The sequence below is a fragment of the Bison bison genome, unplaced genomic scaffold, assembly GCF_000754665.1.
Source record: "Bison bison bison isolate TAMUID 2011002044 unplaced genomic scaffold, Bison_UMD1.0 scf7180017864370, whole genome shotgun sequence".
In the NCBI taxonomy this organism is placed as follows: Eukaryota; Metazoa; Chordata; class Mammalia; order Artiodactyla; family Bovidae; genus Bison; species Bison bison.
In genome coordinates this window covers 5,848,569-5,868,278 of record NW_011494942.1, presented here as the reverse complement: position 1 = coordinate 5,868,278, position 19,710 = coordinate 5,848,569, and the positions used below count along the sequence as shown (strand labels likewise).

Here is a 19,710-nt window from a genome sequence, read left to right as displayed (position 1 = left end):
ATATTATATGGAAATTTAATATTATTTATAAATTTAATTTAAATTTAATCATCAATTAATATTATTTGTAAATTTAGTCTGATGACTAGCTGTTCTTTAATGTTTGCAGTGGCTTCCTTTTTGTAAAAGCTTATTTATGTAATTCTTTAAGCTTTGAGAAATCACTAACACTTAGGTCAATCCCTGGCATTCAACCAGGGTAGCTCTGGGAAAGCAGTATTAAAAAAGCAAGGCTTATCTTCAGATCCTTTCAAACTACCCCTTTTTCATAATTCTCTCTCCACGTCCATGGCCCCATCCGCCAGAATTTCCCACAGTGCCCAGAGCGCTTAAATTCCCCTCTCTACTCCACCGTCCTATTTTCTCTGCATTTAGTCTCATATTCTCCCACAAATCTCATTTGTAGATTTAATTCTTAATTCTCCTTCTCTACCACACAACTTGAAAATTCAATAACTCATTCCTCTTTCCTATCACACATCAACTGTGCATTTATATCCTAACGTAGCATGTGATGGCATTTTCAAAACCAGCGTCTTAATAATGAATCACTTGGTTAATGCACTACCCTACTCCTTCTGAACACAGTTGTTCTAGTCTCCATACAACTTTTACTTAAGCTCTCTGCTACTAGAAATAGACATGAGTTCTGGGGTTCTAAAGTTCAAAGTACATACAAGCAAATTTAGAAACTTAAAAGTTAAAACATGATTTAAGTAACACAAGCTCTAGTCAACATACTGTATTTAACTATTTTTTTTCTTTCTATTTTTTCTTTCTAAAGTTCCATGTGATTTCTGTACCCTTCTGATTAGATTTACAGCCATTTCTCCAGTTTCAAATATTCCGTAGCATGTACAACAATGCTACTTACATGTTCTGATGATACAGAAATGCTACATATTGAAAATTTACTATCTCTTCTGCATTCCAGTTCCTCATGATTACAAAGGACAGACTTATTCTTGCAATATTCAAAGTTCATAAGCTTGGACCCTTGGCTGTGCCCTCTCCTTTGGTCTTCACATTTTATCTTGATTTTTTAAAAAAGTTCCTAATAATTTCTGCACAACCACTTCCAGTTGTATTTTCTTTTTCCCTTTTATTCATTAGACCATCATCTTCCTGTCCCTCTATTCCCAGCCAGGCTTATCTTATACTGAAAAACTTTAATTGTGAGTTAACTCGGCAGATGCTAGAGCAAAGGTTGAGAATTCTACCCAGTAAAAGGAGTATGTTATAAAATGAGCAATAAATTAACATGTATTTATTTAGTACACACTTAAATTGGAGCTACTTATGTGCAAGGCACTATTATAACCCTTTAACAATTATTACATCATTTTATCCTTGCAACAATCCTATGAAGTAGTTATTATTATATCCATTTTACAGATTAAGAAATGAGGCATTTAAAGGTTAATTAAGACCAGGGTGTCCTACAGCTGATTTATAAAGGGACCAGGATTCTAACATAAACTATTATCTCCTAATCACTATACCAGGTGACCATATAGGATGCTTACAATGTGTAATTCTGTGCTAGCTCTTAATTCAATATCCCATTACCCATAGCAAATTTAATGGATTTTAAAAGTATTAATTCTTCTACTTACAAGGAATTTCCCTGTAGCCAGTCTCCAAAGCATGAAAATAATTCATGAATTCCCTAACTGGAATTTTAAAAGCTTCAAAGAGGCCCATGTCTTCAAAAAGTCTGTATGATACCTGTAAAAGAAAAAGACAAGGTTTTACAAAATATCCCTTGATGTGTATTATACATAAAGAGAAAAATGGGGGAAAAGTATACATTCTATCAACCATATTAATGTGTTGCCTATTGAAACCCTTACTGGAAACAACAGATCAAATAGATATCGAAGACTTCTATGGCCTAGCCCTCTATATAATTTATTTTTAAAGGCAGAGACATAAACCTAAGAAACAGCCAATGAAAAAAATCCAGTATACACTAAAGAAATATAACAAGGTACTAAATTGTGTGTGATATCAATAATAAGAGAATGATACTGAGTAAATTGCTAATTGTATAATATACATGCTAAATAAAGAATGAGAGAAAGCTTTTATCTGGACTTATTTTATAAATTAAAAAAAAGCTTTCTAGAGGATAAAGAACTGTGCCTTAATGAAGAATAAAGGAATAGAATTAGAAGAAAGAAAAGGGTGTCTTGACTGAAATATATAGAGAAAAAAAGATTTGTTCTAATCCAGTATAAATAAAAATTTTTGAACTATTTTTCCTCATTTGCCATCTCTCTCCTTTGAATATCTATTCTCCTTCTAATTACTTTCATAGCTCTAGAGACTCAAATCAGCTAAATATGTTTGGATGTGACTGGTATCTTTGATATGCAAATTGTAGAGAATGAAAAAAATGATAAAGGCAAAGAAGAGAGTAATTGGGAGAGAAATGGTTATTCACATGGCAGGATGGAGAGCAGCATCATTTACAGTGACCACACTTTTATTTTTAAAATACAATGTGTAAATCAATGATAATTCAATACAAATTTTTAAAAAAGTGGTCTCACTTTATGTCACAAAGACACAGTACTGGTTATAATTCAGGAGACTGAGAAAGAATTATTTATCCTTTAAGTTATTTGTATTCTTGCTTAAGATTCTCAAACTACTTCTTCTAAATGTTTGATAACTTCATAGTTAAATTTCTATTTTCATTATGAACTTTACATCTACTCAAATTCACTAATATTCTTTTATTTGGAGATTTAATTTTCATCAATGACATATATTATGTTTATATTTGTGTACATACATAATACACATTTATGGGACTTCCTGGTGATTCAGACAGTAAAGAATCTGTCTGCAGTGCAGGAGACCCCAGTTCGAATCCTGGGTCAGGGAAGATCCCCTGAAGAGGGGAATAGCAACACACCCCAGTATTCTTGCCTGGAAAATTCCAGTGACAGAGGAGCCTGGCGGGCTACAGTCCATGGGGTCACAAAGAGTTGGACATGACTGAGTGACTAACACACACATACACATTTATATCTAACTGAAAAAGGGGATTTATTCATTCAGTATATGTCTACTGTCTCCTTCTGTTTAAGACAATTTCCATATATAATGCATATATATATATGAAAAAACAAGGAAGCTTTCCTTAAAGGAATTTATGGTCCAGCAGGTGAGGGCAGTAAATTATAGACATAATTAGTAACGTACACACTATGACTGAGCTTCCCCTAGTGGCTCAACCTAAATGCAGGAGACCACCTGCAGCACAGGAGACCTGGGTTAGATCCCTGGGTCTGGAAGATCCCTGGTGAAGGAAATGGCACCTCATTCCAGTATTCTGGCCTGCAAAATCCCATGGACAGAGGAGCCTGGTGGGCTACCATCCGTGGGGTCACAAGAGCTGAACAGAACTTAGCAACTAAACCACCACCACACTATGACTGAAAGGGATGTTATATGAACAAAGAAAAAGGGAAGCAGGAATAGAGCTTTGAGTCCAGGAGGACATGGCAATTGCTGTTTTAAATATGGTGGTTAGAAGAGGCATATTCAGGTGAGTTTGAGCAAATAATTGAAGAAGATGCAGAGTGTCGTATAGGAATATCTGAGGAAAGTTTCCTAAGCAGAAGAGAAAGATAGTGCAAAGGCCCTGAGGTATGTCTGCTACACTCACAAAACAGCAAGAAGACCAACATGGTCAAAACAGAATGAATGAGGACAGGAGTAAAATTTAAGTTAGTGACTATAGAGTGGTGTTGACTGGGTTGCAATCCTGTTTCACAGCCAGATTGACCAGTATAAGGACTTTTATACTGAGTGAGGCAGGGAACCTTTGAAGAGTTGAAGCAGGGAAAGTGTCTTTATTTGACTTATGTTTTCAAAGGAGCACTGTGGCTGCCCATTGGGAATAGAGTATGTATATTATTTACACACACTTTTTTCACTTTGAAAAAACTATACAGGTAAGTATACTTAATTTTGTCCCTTTTTCTGTGTTACATAACATCTCCACCTCATCTTTTTAAAAATACATTAGAAAGTTAAGTTTGTGGTTTCTGTCATATTTCATAGTTCTTCTAGTTATTTTCTCCTTATTATTGCTTTAAGCTATATTCAAGTCCTTGTTTATAAATACCCAGTGGATTTAACTATACATGTTACTGCAATAAAAATTATTTATAATAGCAGCAGCTATTGACACACACATATACTCACTATTCTGTACATATATATATGCATTTAATAAGCTTGATGCCTCCTCCAAGTACATATATTTACATATATTAATTACTTATATTAATTAATCCATGTAGCATCTTATGAGATAGACACTGTTACTTATTACACTTGAAAGCAGAGGACTCTAAGGCACAGAAAAGTTGAATGACTTGTAAAAGATCACACGGTTGACACATTATCAGACCAGAATTCAAGTCCAACATTATGGCTTCAGACTGTGTGCTCTTAACTGTTTCATATCCTATCACCATTATTTGAAAAGCAATATTGTTAGGACTGTAAATGACTAAAGTTTCCCATTATTCTCTTAAAATATTTGAAAGATGAATTGAAAAATTCAGACAAGACATTTTTAGGGTATGATTTTCAAATAGGAAAGTTTTCACTGAAGCTGTTAGAAATCAACAGGCAATGATCCAAACTCATAAATAAAGAAAAGTCACTGTTAACTGGGTAAATATTGGTAACCAAAAAAAGTAAATACTCTTCCCAAATCTGAATGATGTCCTTTTAAATTTTTTAAAATAAACATGATAATCATCAAAAAGGCAGGCAGTACATTAAGGCTGAGAAGTCATTTCCATTGCACATATGTCTCTTTAAAAGTCTTTTGAAGTGAGACTTTTTCTGTGTAGTCTCAGCCAGAAGGTGATTTCTTGGAATGTTCAAGTTAATTCATTTCAGCTGTTCTAAGGCCTTATAAAGTGCAAAAAAAAAAAAAAAAAAAACACACTGAAAATTTCATGGTTTTTGTGCTTATAAACTCAAATCAGAGAAAAAATATCATAAAGTTCTACTTAGCAAGGCAAATAAAGTTGCCTTTTCTCTGAGTTCAATAGTTGGTTTTATAGAAAAATTGAGACATTGTAAACCATGTAGTTATTTATTTTGAAAGATAAGTGGAAAAAAGATACAAAAATCTAATTGCTATTTATATCTTATTTTCTATTGTCTATTTATATTCACAAGTTAGAAAATATTTTGTGGCAAAACCTGTCAAGTTGCTCCCTTCCGTCACTCCCCCAACCCTCAGCCCTCACAGAATTTCAAGGGGAGCCAGGTTTCTGCAACACTATTTAGTACAGTCACTTGTGCTGTAAAACCAGTTGCTATAATGACAACTTTCTGTTGCTCAGACTCTCCATTCTGAGTTTGAAAATACAATCGATAAATGCATTTGGCAGGGGCTGAAAAGAATTTGAAATAAAGGTAAAACCCTGGACTTTCTATATATAGATACATCAAATCCTGGGTCCAATGTTTACCATATGACTTTAGATGAGCCGTATCGTTTCTCTTTTAAGTCTCAGTTTCTTCTTCTGTCAACTAGAGATTAAAAAAAAAAATACCTGCATCCAAGTTACTCTGAAGACAAAACTGTAAAGTTTTGGAACATCTGTGACATATATACCAAATGCCAAACAATTTGAGACTTTTCTTCCCATACCAGGGAACACACTCTTCAATAGAAGAGAAAAAAGACTTCCTGGCTCGCTGCCACCTCCTGTCGTGGCACCATTTCAGGCATTTTTCCAGGTAAAATCACACCCTCAGAGTTCTGGTATGCAATGAGATTCAGGGATGGGACACAAAACCTCCCTGGAGAAGTCTTGAGGCATGAGGCAGAGACGGACTGAAGAAAACAGGGGTCCTTTTAAACCGGCCTTCAAGCTCAGCCAGCGTGAAAAGATGCTGGTCAGCATCAAGGAGAAAGGAAGAGAAGGAGAATGGCACTATTAATTTGCAAAAATACGCATGTATCTTGAGGATATTCTGCCAAATGATATCAGTCAGACAGAGAAAGATATGATTTCACTTATATGTGGAATATAACAAACAAGATTAGTGAACAAACCACACAAAAAGAAACATATGTAGGCATAGAGAACAGAGCAGTGATGAGAGAGGGCAAACAGGTGAAGGGATCAACTGTATGGTGACAGATGGAAACTACATTTTCAGTGGTGGCACACAGCAGCGTCTACAGAAGAACGAATATAGCATGCACATGAAACTTGTATAATATCCTAAACCAATGTTACCTCAATAAAATTTTTTTAAGAAAAAAAAAGAAGGATAGTATCTCTAAGTCAAAGTCCAAGGGCTGCCACTCTGGTTCTCAATGTGTTCATGGTCAGAACAGAGTCCAATAGAGGCTATGACCAAGTGTTATGGAGACTCTCTACTTATTTTGAGCTTCACACTGCTACTGCTAAGTCGCTTCAGTTGTGTCCGACTCTGTGCGACCCCATAGACGGCAGCCCACCAGGCTCCCCCGTCTCTGGGATTCTCCAGGCAAGAACACTGGAGTGGGTTGCCATTTCCTTCTCCATGAGCTTCACAAGCCATCCATTATTTGAACATACCTCTGCGTGTAGCAAGTTGAAGTGTCATTATTTGGATACATATCTAATTTTCCTGTTGGAGCAGAAGTTCCGTGAAGGCAGGGACACATTTTTCGTCTTGAAGACTAGCCTAGCATTAGTGTTTGAACAAGGTAGAAGTTCTCTCTATTCCTTCCTTTAAACCTTCATGGATCAGGAACCCTCACTTTGAAATTCCACAATCAGATAACTTGCTCAGAGTTCTGAAGGAAGCCTGTGTCCACTGCACAGAGAAGAAATCAGTCCAGCAAATGATTTCTCTTCTAGTGTTTTGCAGGCAAGGGTTAATGGGTTCTGAATTCTCACCTAAGTCTGATATTAACAAATCTTTTAGTCTTTAGTATCTCTGCTGTGATATTTCTCCAATCTCTAAGAACTAACCTAAAACATTTTAAAATAAGCTGATAACTATCATTTCAAGATAGCTCAGTTGGTAAAGAATCTGCCTGCAATGCAGGATACCCTGGTTTGATTCCTGGGTCGGGAAGATCTGCTGGAGAAGGGAAAGGCTACCCACTCCAGTATGCTTGGGCTTCCCTTGTGGTTCAACTTATAGAGTCTGCCTGCAATGTGGGAGACCCTAGTTTGATTCCTGGGTTGGGAAGATTCCCAGGACACGGGAAAGGCTGCCCACTCCAGTATTCTGGCCTGGAGAATTCCATGGACTGTATAGTCCATATGGGGTCACAAAGAGTTGGACACGACTGAGCCCCTTTCACGATTTTGTTGTTCAGTCACTCAGTCACGTCCAACTCTTTGAGACCTCATGGACTACAGCACACCAGGCTTCCCTGTTCTTCACTATCTCCCAGAGTTTGCTCAAACTCATGTCCATTGACTCAGTGATGCTATCTGACCACCTCATCCTCGGTTGCCCCCCTCCTCCTCCTACCCATGATCCCCATTGATTAAGAGTGTGCATTTTAGTAGGGGCTAGATAATGAAGCAAATCCCTATTGTTTTATTTATTGAGAACAAACATGTTCAAATTCTTAGTTTCTGTATGTTTTCTCTCTCCCTCAGGGAAATGAAACATTATTTGGAAAATCTTGAAACTGGTCAAACTTAGGGAAAAAGTACTTAAGGGGAAAAAAAAAGACATTTTATGTAGCAATAGTTTTATTCTATATTTCTTGTGATACTGAAAGACATTTTTCATATTTAAATAAAGAGCTGTATTTAATATGCTTCTCACAGATTGGGGGAAACATACTTTTAATATTTTATTTTTGATAAGGACTAAAGTGAAAGAAAGTAAAAGTGTTAGTCACTCAGTTGTGTCTGACTCTTGGGGACCTCATGGACTATAGCCCACCAGGCTTCTCTCTCTCATGGAATTCTCCAGGCAAGAATTCTAGAGTGGATAGCTGTTCCCTTCTTTAGGGGATTTCTTAACCCAGGGATCAAACCCGGGTCACCTGCACTGCAGGTGGATTCTTTACTATCTGAGCCATCAGATAAGGCCTACGCACTGTACTACTCTAAAGTTAAAAAAAAAACAAAACGTAATTGGAAATTATTAGACAATAAATTAGTGTTTATAAATTGGCAGCTTTCTTCTTTTGAGGTCTTGGTTCAGCTTCCTTTTGTTGAATTCTATGAATTTAGATCATTTTTTCACTTCCCTTTTGTATCCCTGCTCCCTCCATTTTGTCTTAGAATATATATAATATTTTAATTGAAGAATACAATATTCTATTCACTTGAAGTTCCGATTTCTTTTGTTACCCCACCACCAAGGATTCTGCAGAATGCTGGGTATTCTCCACCTAATGCTCACCAGTGGTGTTAACCACGTGCAGAGCTTTAAACAACTAAGGAATATTTTCCCTACATTTAAAGTCATATACATGAATGCATTTCTTACCTGACTAAGAATACGGCCACATTTTCTTCCTATTTTTTCCACCAAATCAAAAATTGGAAAATTCCAAGTATTCAATTGCTCCATAATTGAGTCCAAGTTGTCCATGACAAGAGGTTCAGGAGCAAGAATTGGTTTTTCCTATAATGAAGATAAAATATTTTAACAACGTGCAGTTTTTCTACATAGCAATTTGTTCCTTCTTTGGTAAGTTCCTTCTTTTCTAAATCAAGTGGAATTTACCTGAAATAAATGACTTTGGGTGACTTAATGATCTTAAAAAAAAAAGTCAAAAGAAACAAAATATTGACCCCAAAGATATGAGAAAAGGTCTTAATGATTCAGATATGAGTTTTGCGTTATGTGCTGCCTATTGCTGGTTCATCTATGCTATAGAAAAATTGGATGCTTCTTTCATAAATTAACATAACTGCTTTTTAGTCTTCTGTGTAATTCTTAAAGATTCAAGGACTTCAGAACACTCTGAAACTGTATGCAAATTTCCCTCTATATATTTATGTAAATTCTTCTGAGATGAGGATTCCTGGCTTATTGAACTCTAAAAAAAAAAACAAAAACAAAAAACAACAAAAAAACCTTGAGTAGGGAGAGGGAGTAAATCACCCTTACTCTAATTGGTACAATTTATATTATTGCTTCAAAATCAGCATTAATCCTATAGAGTTACAGTTACTACAATTTTCAGGTATTTTAATTTAATTCATGTGTTGCATGGTTTCCAAAAAACATGCACCAAATATATGTAAAAACAAAAATGTATAACAGGTACCAAATAAAGACATTCTTAAGAGTTTATTTACCAGAAAAAAAAAATGAGGATAAAGAAACACCTAAGTTATTTTATCTGACAATTTTAAACTATAAATAGTAGGAGGGGGATATGTAAGTGTGTGTGTGTGTGCATATATATATATAGTTATATGTATAGTTATATATAGTTATATATGTATATAATTAGGGAAGAGCCAGGTAGCGCTACTGGTAAAGAACATGCCTGCCAATGCAGGAGATGTAAGAGATGCATCTTACATCTTCGATCACTGGGTTGGGAAGATCCCCTGGAGAAGGAAATGGCAACCCACTCCAGTATTTTTACCTGGAGAATCCCATGGACAGATAGAGCCTGGCAAGCTACTGTTCATAGGGTCACAAATTTTTGAACACGACTGAAGCAACTTAGCATGCATATGTATAGCTATGCTTTGTATTGTTGCATGGTAAAAACCAATACAACATTGTAAAGCAATTATACTCCAATTAAAAACTAAATAAAAAAATAAAAGTATATATGGTAAATTAGGTAAAAGAGAAATGATAAAATCAGCAATGGAAAATCACATTACAGTCAAGTGTTTTCTGCTATTTATTGCCTCCCCCAAATGAACCAGACTCAAATGTATGCTTCCATCCTCTTTAAGTGGAGCTATTTAAATACACAGAATAAATACACAGAATAAAATACACAGAATAAATAAATAAAAAATATTTTAATGGGGAGTGTCAATGTCAACCTGGTTTAATATAACAAGGAAAATAAACACTGGCTCACTTTCTAAATCAAGGAGGTGCTAGAAAAAGCCAACAGAAGTCCTAAGATAAAGGACAGATTTCATTTTGATTGATTTATATTTATAAAATGTTACCTTCCTGATCGAGACAATTAATTTTCCTAGGCATATTTACATTTTTAGACTTGGTTAAGAAATACTGCAATCAGTTGTGGAGATGAATACTTAAGTTTTTAATCATTAAATACTAGAACTGACCCTATGGGCTATAGCCTGCCAGGCTCCTCTGTCCACAGGATTCTCTAGGCAAGAACACTGGAGTGGATTGCCATTTCCTCCTCCAGGGCATCTCTCCTACCCACGGGTCAAACCCACATCTCTTAATGTCTCCTGCACTGGGAAGCAGGTTCTTTACTATTAGCACCACCTGGGAAGCCACAATAGAATCCTGAGACCAGTAAGACTTAGAGGAAAATAATACAGATATACAGGAAGGGCTACAAGATACATGTAACCCATGTAAGAGGTGATTCAGGGATCTGTTCCTAAGTCAATTCCTGTCACAGAAACCAATTTTTCAAGTCAGTTAATGAGATAAGTGATGGGTGTCTACCAGGAACATCATGGTCTCCGGAGCGTAGGTGCTGCAAGATGATGTCTTTCTCAGAGCCTCTCTGGGGCCCTCAGTCTCATCTTCATTCTGTACAATATCACTGCTATCACTGTTGTTATTCGTTTCATAATCAGAGGTAACTTGAGTGACGTCATCTGCAATTAAAAGGCAAGAGCTTATTATGAAACTTGCAGTGAAAAAAGGGGTCCTATTTAAGCAAATAGTCCTAAAACACATACTACAAATATCATAGGAAAATTCCACTTTCCTGAGCTTACACACCAAGAACATAAGATCATCGGGTGGGCGAAAGCACACATTTTTGTTGTTGTTCAGTTGCTACGTCATGTCCAACTATTTGTGACCCCATGGACTGCAGCACCCCAGGCTTCCCTGTCCTTACTATTTCCCAGAGTCTGAGCAAACACATCCTTTTTAACCCAATAAAACAGATGGAATTATGATCTGTGATTTATATGACATCCAATAATCCCTCAATAATAATGCTCAGGTCAGTAGTTGATACCTCTTTGTGATCCTATGGATTGTAGCTTACCAGGTTCCTTTGTCCATGGAATTCTCCAGGCAAGAATACTGGAGTGAGTTGCTGTTTCTTTCTCCAGGGGATCTTCCTGATTCAGGAATCTAACCCAGGTCTCTTGCATTGCAGCCAGATTCTTTACCATTTGAATCACCAGGGATGCTAATCCCCAAATCCTACTTTATCTCTCCCTCACATGCTTTCCTCTTTGGTAACCCTAAGTTTATCTTCTATGTCTGTGAGTCTACTTCTGTTTTGTAGATAAGTTCACAGGTTTCATATAAACTCCTGTGACTTTATAATTCTTTTTCTTTTATGCATGCTCCAACACACTAAACTACCAAGTAGCTGATTAGAACCCTAACCCTAGAAATGTCACATGGGCAAGAGAATTTGAGGTGATACCCAAGAACAAAGCAATCTGTAGAATATAGAAGCCACAGCATGTGCTAAAGAGCATGGCAGGTCCTTGTATCCAATCTTGGTCCCTAGACATCTGTGCTTCCTTCCTTCCTTACTCATCTCCACTATCTTTCATTACAGTTAGTGCTGCTGCTGCTGCTGCTAAGTTGCTTCAGTCGTGTCCAACTCTGTGCAACCCCATAGACTGCAGCCCACCAGGCTCCCCCATCCCCGGGATTCTCCAGGCAAGAACACTAAACTGTGCTAATCAGAAAATACATCAGGTAATGTCAAGAGTCTGAAGAACATGCTTCTGGGGTAAAGACCTCAAGAAGCTTCTTCTGACTGAAACACCTGACTGAAATTTATGGGGTGCTCGCTACGTGGGAGATACCACAGAAAGCACTTTATTTGTACAAATATGCTGAATCCTCTCAACAATCCTATGAGGTAGGTATTATTGCCCTACTGCATCATTAATATGCTCACTTTGCAAACAGGAAACTGAGGCACAGAAAGGCTTAAGTTGCCCAAGAGCCCACAGCTGATAAATCCTACCATCAGAAGTGAACTCATGAAATCTGAGTTCCTATATTCTACCTCTGATGAAATCTAGTTTTTCTTAAAATGGTTATTGCTTTCCATGGCCTATAAAATCTTCACCTTTCCCTAAGTCACAAAGATATCTTCCCGCATTCTCTTTCAGAAGTTTTACTGTTTTAGGTTTTACCATTGGGTCTGTGCGCCATCTCAGGATAAAATTTCATCAGGTGTGAAGTAAGGGGTGAGATTCATTTTTTCCTAGCTCCATTTGCTTGGAAAAATGGATCTTTGTTGAAGGTTCAACAGCTGAATAGGTGTGGGTCTAATGTGGGACTTTCTACTCAATTCCATATGATTCTATTTGATAATGTTTACACCAGCACCATACTTTCTTCTTTAGGGTAGTTTAAGTATTGAAGGAAAATTTGCTCTTTTTTTCCAAAGCTGCTTGAATAGTCTAGGTTTGTCAAATGTCCTCATATTGCTGGTGAATAATGGCTTTTATTATGTAGCCTATTCCGATCAGGAGTATTCTGTTGCACATTTTCAAGGACCCATCTTTCTTTTATCTTTCTCATGCAACTGCTTCTATATTAGAATCAGACACAGCAATTATAAAAACATGTAACTGATAAGTTTCAATCCCAGAATTTTCAGAAAAATGAAGAAGCACACTCAAAGGCCATATAGCTCCACAGGAGGCCAAGGGTGATAAGGAGACACTCCTTATTCTATCAGCCTCAGTAGAGTCAGGGAAGATCAGGGACGTAGAGAAGAGAATATTCTGAGTCTTCAGTGTACCCTATCGTATAACGGCCACACAGAGAACCCTCCTTTTAATTTCCCCTTGCCTATGTCCCTGGATGTTTGTCCAATGCCATGGCACATCATTCTCATAGGCAAATAATCAATATTTATTGAGTATTAAAAAATGCTGGAGCAGATAATTAAGAACCATTCTTAGATCACTCTATCATCATAAAGCCTAAAGTTCATATGTGTGTGTGTGCACAACACGTGCGCCCAGTTGTGTCTGACTCTTTGCAATCGCCTGGTCCATAGCCTGCCAGGCTCCTCCGTCCACGGAATTTCCCAGGCAAGGATGCTGGAGCGGGTTGCCATCTGCTACTCCCAGGGGATCTTCCTGACCCAGGGATCATGCCTTGGTCTCTGGGGTCTCCTGCATTGGCAGGCGGATTCTTTACCAGTAGCGCCCCCTGGTTTCCTGCCTTGTGAACTTGCAGCAATAACAAAAGCAAGTCCCTAGGGTTACACCAATAAAAATAAAATAATAATTATTACGATAACTGTGGCAGCAAACACTCCTTACAGTGACCCAGATACTATAATAAGTGCTTTCTGTACTTTAGTAATTTAACTATCTATAATCCTCGTCCAGTAGGACCCTTATTATCTCTATTACTGATGAAGGAACTAAGACACAGAGATTACAGACGAGTTGGAAGCAGAATCAGGATATAAATCAAGCTGCAATGCCTATTTTTCTGAGCCTCTGTAATACTGCCTCAAGAAAAACTATGGTTTTTACCTCCCAAGCTCACAGTAATCTAAGCAGGGTCAATTCTCAGGCTCTGTGATGGAGATCCCCAGAGCATACCCTAAAATAGATGACCCTACAATGTCCAAGATAAAATAGCATTTATATAGTGTTCTATACATTATAGAAAATGGTGTCTCATTTAAAAATATATTCATTTGTGTACAGACACAATAAACATTTTGGATAGCTTTGTATCAAAACATAACCCATGATTAACTCTAGGTAGTAGGACTGTGGATGATTTTTATCTCCTTCATTGTCTTTTTAAACTTGCAATCTAAAAAATCAGAAACATATGTTATCTTTTTCTGATTAGGAAAAAAAAAATCTAGTAGAGCAGTTTCCATTTTGAGGAACAGAATCCAAAGAAGAATTACCTGTTCTGGTTGGTGTCCGAATGGCTGCCCCGCTTCTTTCCAGGGGCCCGTCGGCAGAAGTCCCCTGGGAATATGGTCTGCCACAGCTGAGAAATAATGGAACAGCTGTAAGTAGGTCCTTTATTTTCAGAAAATTGTAGGCACACACCAGGTATGTATATATTAGGATAAAAAGCAATCACATATTCTGGCACTCTACTTATTCCTCTGATGGAAAAAAAATCATTTTGTCTTTTACATGGACATTGATATGTGGGATACTGTTTTGGTCAGTGGTAAGGAAAGCATATTAAAAAGCAGAGACATTACTTTGCCAACAAAGGTCTGTCTAATCAAGGCTATGGTTTTTCCAGTAGTCATGTATGGATGTGAGAGTTGGACTATAAAGAAAGCTTAGTGCCGAAGAATTGATGCTTTTGAACTGTGGCGTTGGAGAAGATTCCTGAGAGTCCCTTGGACTACAAGGAAATCCAACCAGTCCATCCTAAAGAAGATCAATCCTGGGTGTTCATTGGAGGGACTGATGTTTAAGCTGAAACTCCAATACTTTGTCCACCTAATGCAGAGAGCTGACTCATTTGAAAAGACTCTGATGCTGGGAAAGATTGAGGGCAGGAGGAGAAGGGGATGGCAGAGGATGAGATGGTTAGATGGTATCACCGACACAATGGACATGGGTTTAGGGGGACTCCGGGAGTTGGTGATGGACAGGGAGGCCTGGCGTGCTGCGGTTCATGGGGTCGCAAAGAGTTGGACACGACTGAGAGACTGAACTGAACTGAAGGAAAGCATACTCAATACAAAGGATCAGACACTCTGTTCAACTCTCATGCTCTTCCACAATCAAGATCATATTTGAGGTGAAATGAAACTGTTGGTAATTTTCTCTGACATTATTTAGAGAATCCTGGAATAGTCAGCTACATACTTACAGCAGTGATTTTGGAAGTGCCTATGTGTATTTGGTCAAAAATATCTTTCCCAGCGGAATCATTTTGTGTCTGCTAAAAAGCTTCATGATTAGATTTATTTCTGTGGGTTATATCCAAAAAGCCCTTTAAAAAATGATTGCAAACATGAAAATAAAAAAACTGGTAGATTATTTTTATTTTTTTCCATAAAATTTAATTATTTGTCTTCAGATGGATCAGTTCACCTGTTAAGGTATATTTTGACAAACAGTGGCTGTAAACCTGACCACACAGGATGCAAGTTGAGAAAAACAGATCAAGGGAGTATACTGTGGGTAAAGGAGAAAAAGGGCTTCCGTGGGGGCTCAGTGGTAAAGAATCCGTTTGCCAGTGCAGGAGATGTGGGTTCAATCTCTGGGTTGAGAGGATGCCCTGGAGAAGGAAATGGCTACCCACATCAGTATTCTTGCCTGGAGAATCTCATGGACAGAGGAGCCTGGAGGGCTACAATCCATGGGGTTGCAAAGAGTTGAATATCAACATGGAGAAAAATGAAGGTCCTTGAGAGATGGGCAGGGTTCTTTAACATAAGAAGTTGGAGGAGGCAGGCTACATTTGCTTTCTCAACAGTTTGACTGTTTAATAAATTACAAAGTAATCCCGCAAATGGTCTGGCAAGTTTCTTCTCTCACTTATCTTGTTTAGAGACTTGATTAGGTTTTAATTCTGTATTTTGTTTCTGGGTTCTTTCATTCTGCCTAATATTATTCATACAAAGGGTCTCAGAGAACTTTTGTTTATTTGCTATTTAGCCACAAATTACTCACTCTAAATAGAAAAGAGAAGAATCATAGTTTATAATTTAATATATTAAATATCTCATCACTTTTTCCCCTTGAATTGTGTTTATATGTGTAGTAGAGATAAGCATTTCCCAGTTAGAGTGTTTTCATCCAAAGCAAATTTATTTTTCAAGCCTTGAATGTCAGTGGAAAGCATCACATATGAAATATTTTTAATTATGAAATCCCATCAGTCTGACTTAGGGACTCAAAAGAAAATGACAGAACCGAAGGAAAAAGTCCATAGGTGTAAATTATGGGTTTCTGTTCTGGGATGAAACTTGGTAAAAGTAGTTTACTAGTTTGAAGATTTTTCTCTGCAAGATAATACTTGAAAGGAACGTTTAAATTAGGAGTTCAAATAGACTACCTCTCCTGCCAGAAAAACAGCTTGTTGCATAGACGTTACAGCAGCCAAGAGACTCGGATTCAACGCCAAGCCCTTCAAGTTCAGCAGGGAAAACCACAATAATTAGTCGTGTGTTTCTGGAGCTCTCTGTGCCTACATGGGTGGCTGCCTTGAAGGCAATAATAAAACATGGTTTGAATTATAGATTTATAAAGCCCCAGCAAATAAAACACACACTACTGGATTTATAAACATTACTGAACAAGTAGGCAGTTAAATTCCCTTGTTTTTCTCCAAAACCTCTTTTATAAAAATCCCATTACATTCTTTCTGCTAAGAATACCAAAAAAAAAAAAAAAGACTTTGGTGAGCAAAGCTACGGAAGTGGTATAATACATCTTTTCTGAACCCCTTGGTTCTTCCTATAGGCAACTGATTTCTTAAAAGTCTGCAGCTCACAGTGGATGTGTCTCCCTAGAAACGCTGCAAGCAGATGTCATTGAGTCTGGTGACTCCCTTGGGTTTCATCTGGGCCCAGGACGCACACCACAAAAAAGTGTTTCTTCAGGGTGTTCCCCCAGACACTAGCTCCACGGGCAATTACTGGGTGTTAACCTAAAGAAATGGGTTCTGTGGTTAAATAAAGTCAGGAGATGCCAGAGGAAACAAAACTCAAGGCGTTTTCTTTTTGCAGGACTTCTCAGAGCTTCCAATAAAGTGATGCGTGTTGTAAATCGCTAAAAGGAAAATATGATAGGCCTGTTTTACCACAGAAAAAGATGGGATTAACATCCTAAGGGAATGATTCTATTGAAAATGGTATTATGCACAGAGCAACAGAGTAAGGTTTGGATGGTGGAATAACTTTTCACTCCGGTCCTAACCAAACACAAATTATCATCCCTTTGAAAGTATTTATAAAGAGAAAAGAAGCAAAAATAAAGATTATAAAAATGATTATTTAACACAGAATTTATGAACAAAGGGTCAGAAAATGAAATTTGTGAGGCTTAAATTTGAATTCACTGGTCAAATCTGGGTCTGTGACCCAGTATTTGATATAAGAAGACCAACATGTAACTAATTTATTCAGTTATGGTCATTCAGCTTAGGGGGGGAAATAACATTTTATTCAAGGCACTCTCATAATTATACTTAATTTTAAAACACTCAACTCTTTTCTACTTAAAAAAATTGCAATGCTTTAAAGCAGGTATTCAAGATGAAGCTATTACTGAAGAACAATAATATGTTAATTGGTAGAGAAGGTATTCCTTTTTTAGTGACAATATAGACAAAATAATTAATCTTACCATGTTAGGTTCTTTTTTCTTATCCCCTGTAAGAGACAACACTTTGTCTCCCTATTTAAACATGACAGAGCAGCACAGGCAATCGCTTCATTGTATTCAGAGATCCATTTGGGAACAGTCACAATGTGTGACACATTATCTGCACATTTTTAAAATGTCACAATGGGAAATGCAACCTTAAAAAACAGTACCTTTAAAATCGGTATAAAATTCTCCCTGGAGAACAAGTAAAAGATATCCCAACAAAATACCAAATTACACTGAATGACTTGATAGGAGTTTTTAATTAGATGTTTGATGCACTCTCTATCAGTAAGCAGGTAAAATATAAAACTAATTATTTTATATCAGCACCACAGACATGTATGGAACATAAGATCTCTAAAATTCCTATGAACGGAGAAGCACTGAAAAATTAAGTTTCTATTCCAGCCTATTCAACACAGACCACACTGTCTTGGACTTTCTTGTCACTACTTAGGCAACCTACACAAAGCTATGTGGGCTGGTGGTGAGAGTTCCTAAGGGGAAAACCAGTGTTAGTTTTATTATTACTTAGACTCCAGTGAACAACATAAAATTCCTTACCTGCTGCATATAACAGGTGGATTCAGGATCTGAGGAGAAAGATCAGGGGCGCTCTGTGTGTAAGTTAAGGCCCGGTGAGAACTTAGGCCTGATTTGGCAGTTGTGTCGGAAGACTCTGGGAACTGCACTGCAGAAACTTTGCTGACCGGGCTGCTGGCAGGGGTCCCGTGGAGAGGTGAGGAAGAGGGTGAGGAAAGAGGTGAAATTTTCACAAGGGAACCTAATAAACAAAGAGAGAACTGTTAAGTCCTAAGTAAATGTCTTTGAAAGTCAAAATTGCAGCTCTTAGCCTTCCCTTTGGACTCCTTTTAACTCAGGAAGGACTATGTGAGTCCTCAGACCACAGGGCCGGCCTCCTCTGCAGACAGGCTGCACAGTGGGGGCATCACTGCAGCATGAAATATGAGAAATGAATCATCATGAAAATTCAGTGGCAATGCTAGCAAGTTCAGTAAAAGCCCTGGTGTCCTGGAGTAACTTCAGGACAGAAAGATATTATTTTCTAATTTTTATTGGAGTATAGAACTCCTTATTGCCAAATTCAGACTTAAATTGAAGAAAGTAGGGAAAACCACTAGACCATTCAGGTACGACCTAAATCAAATCCCTTATGATTATACAGTGGAAGTGAGAAATAGATTTAAGGGCCTAGATCTGATAGATAGACTGCCTGATGAACTATGGAATGAGGTTCGTGACATTGTACAGGAGACAGGGATCAAGACCATCCCCATGGAAAAGAAATGCAAAAAAAGCAAAATGGGTGTCTGGGGAGGCCTTATAAATAGCTGTGAAAAGAAGAGAAGTGAAAAGCAAAGGAGAAAAAGAAAGATATAAACATCTGAATGCGGAGTTCCAAAGAATAGCAAGAAGAGATAAGAAAGCCTTCTTCAGCGATCAATGCAAAGAAATAGAGGAAAACAACAAAATGGGAAAGACTAGAGATCTCTTCAAGAAAATCAGAGATACCAAAGGAACATTTCATGCAAAGATGGGCTCGATAAAGGACAGAAATGGTATGGACCTAACAGAAGCAGAAGATATCAAGAAGAGGTGGCAAGAACACACAGAAGAACTGTACAAAAAAGATCTTCACGACCCAGATAATCACGATGGTGTGATCACTGACCTAGAGCCAGACATCCAGGAATGTGAAGTCAAGTGGGCCTTAGGAAGCATCACTAAAAACAAAGCTAGTGGAGATGATAGAATTCCAGTTGAGCTATTTCAAATCCTGAAAGATGATGCTGCGAAAGTGCTGCACTCAATATGCCAGCAAATTTGGAAAACTCAGCAGTGGCCACAGGACTGGAAAAGGTCAGTTTTCATTCCAATCCCAAAGAAAGTCAATGCCAAAGAATGCTCAAACTACCGCACAATTGCACTCGTCTCACACACTAGTAGAGTAACGCTCAAAATTCTCCAAGCCAGGCTTCAGCAATATGTGAACCGTGAACTTCCAGATGTTCAAACTGGATTTAGAAAAGGCAGAGGAACCAGAGATCAAATTGCCAACATCCGCTGGATCATGGAAAAAGCAAGAGAGTTCCAGAAAAACATCTATTTCTGCTTTATTGACTATGCCAAAGCCTTTGACTGTTTGGATCACAATAAACTGTGGAAAATTCTGAAAGAGATGGGAATACCA

At 37.6% G+C, this 19,710-nt stretch overlaps 1 protein-coding gene across 1 annotated transcript in view; it reads right to left on the bottom strand.

The window, feature by feature from the left end:
* The window catches only part of LOC105000199 (cGMP-inhibited 3',5'-cyclic phosphodiesterase A), a 348,425-nt gene that overhangs the window by 24,034 nt on the left and 304,681 nt on the right, over positions 1–19,710 (bottom strand). The window contains exons 6-10 of the mRNA XM_010855927.1: positions 18,063–18,282; positions 14,060–14,145; positions 10,636–10,790; positions 8,497–8,634; positions 1,617–1,728 (exon numbers count right to left, since the gene is read on the bottom strand). Of these exons, the coding sequence (XP_010854229.1) occupies positions 1,617–1,728; positions 8,497–8,634; positions 10,636–10,790; positions 14,060–14,145; positions 18,063–18,282 (711 nt within the window). The remainder of the gene's footprint in view (positions 1–1,616; positions 1,729–8,496; positions 8,635–10,635; positions 10,791–14,059; positions 14,146–18,062; positions 18,283–19,710) is intronic.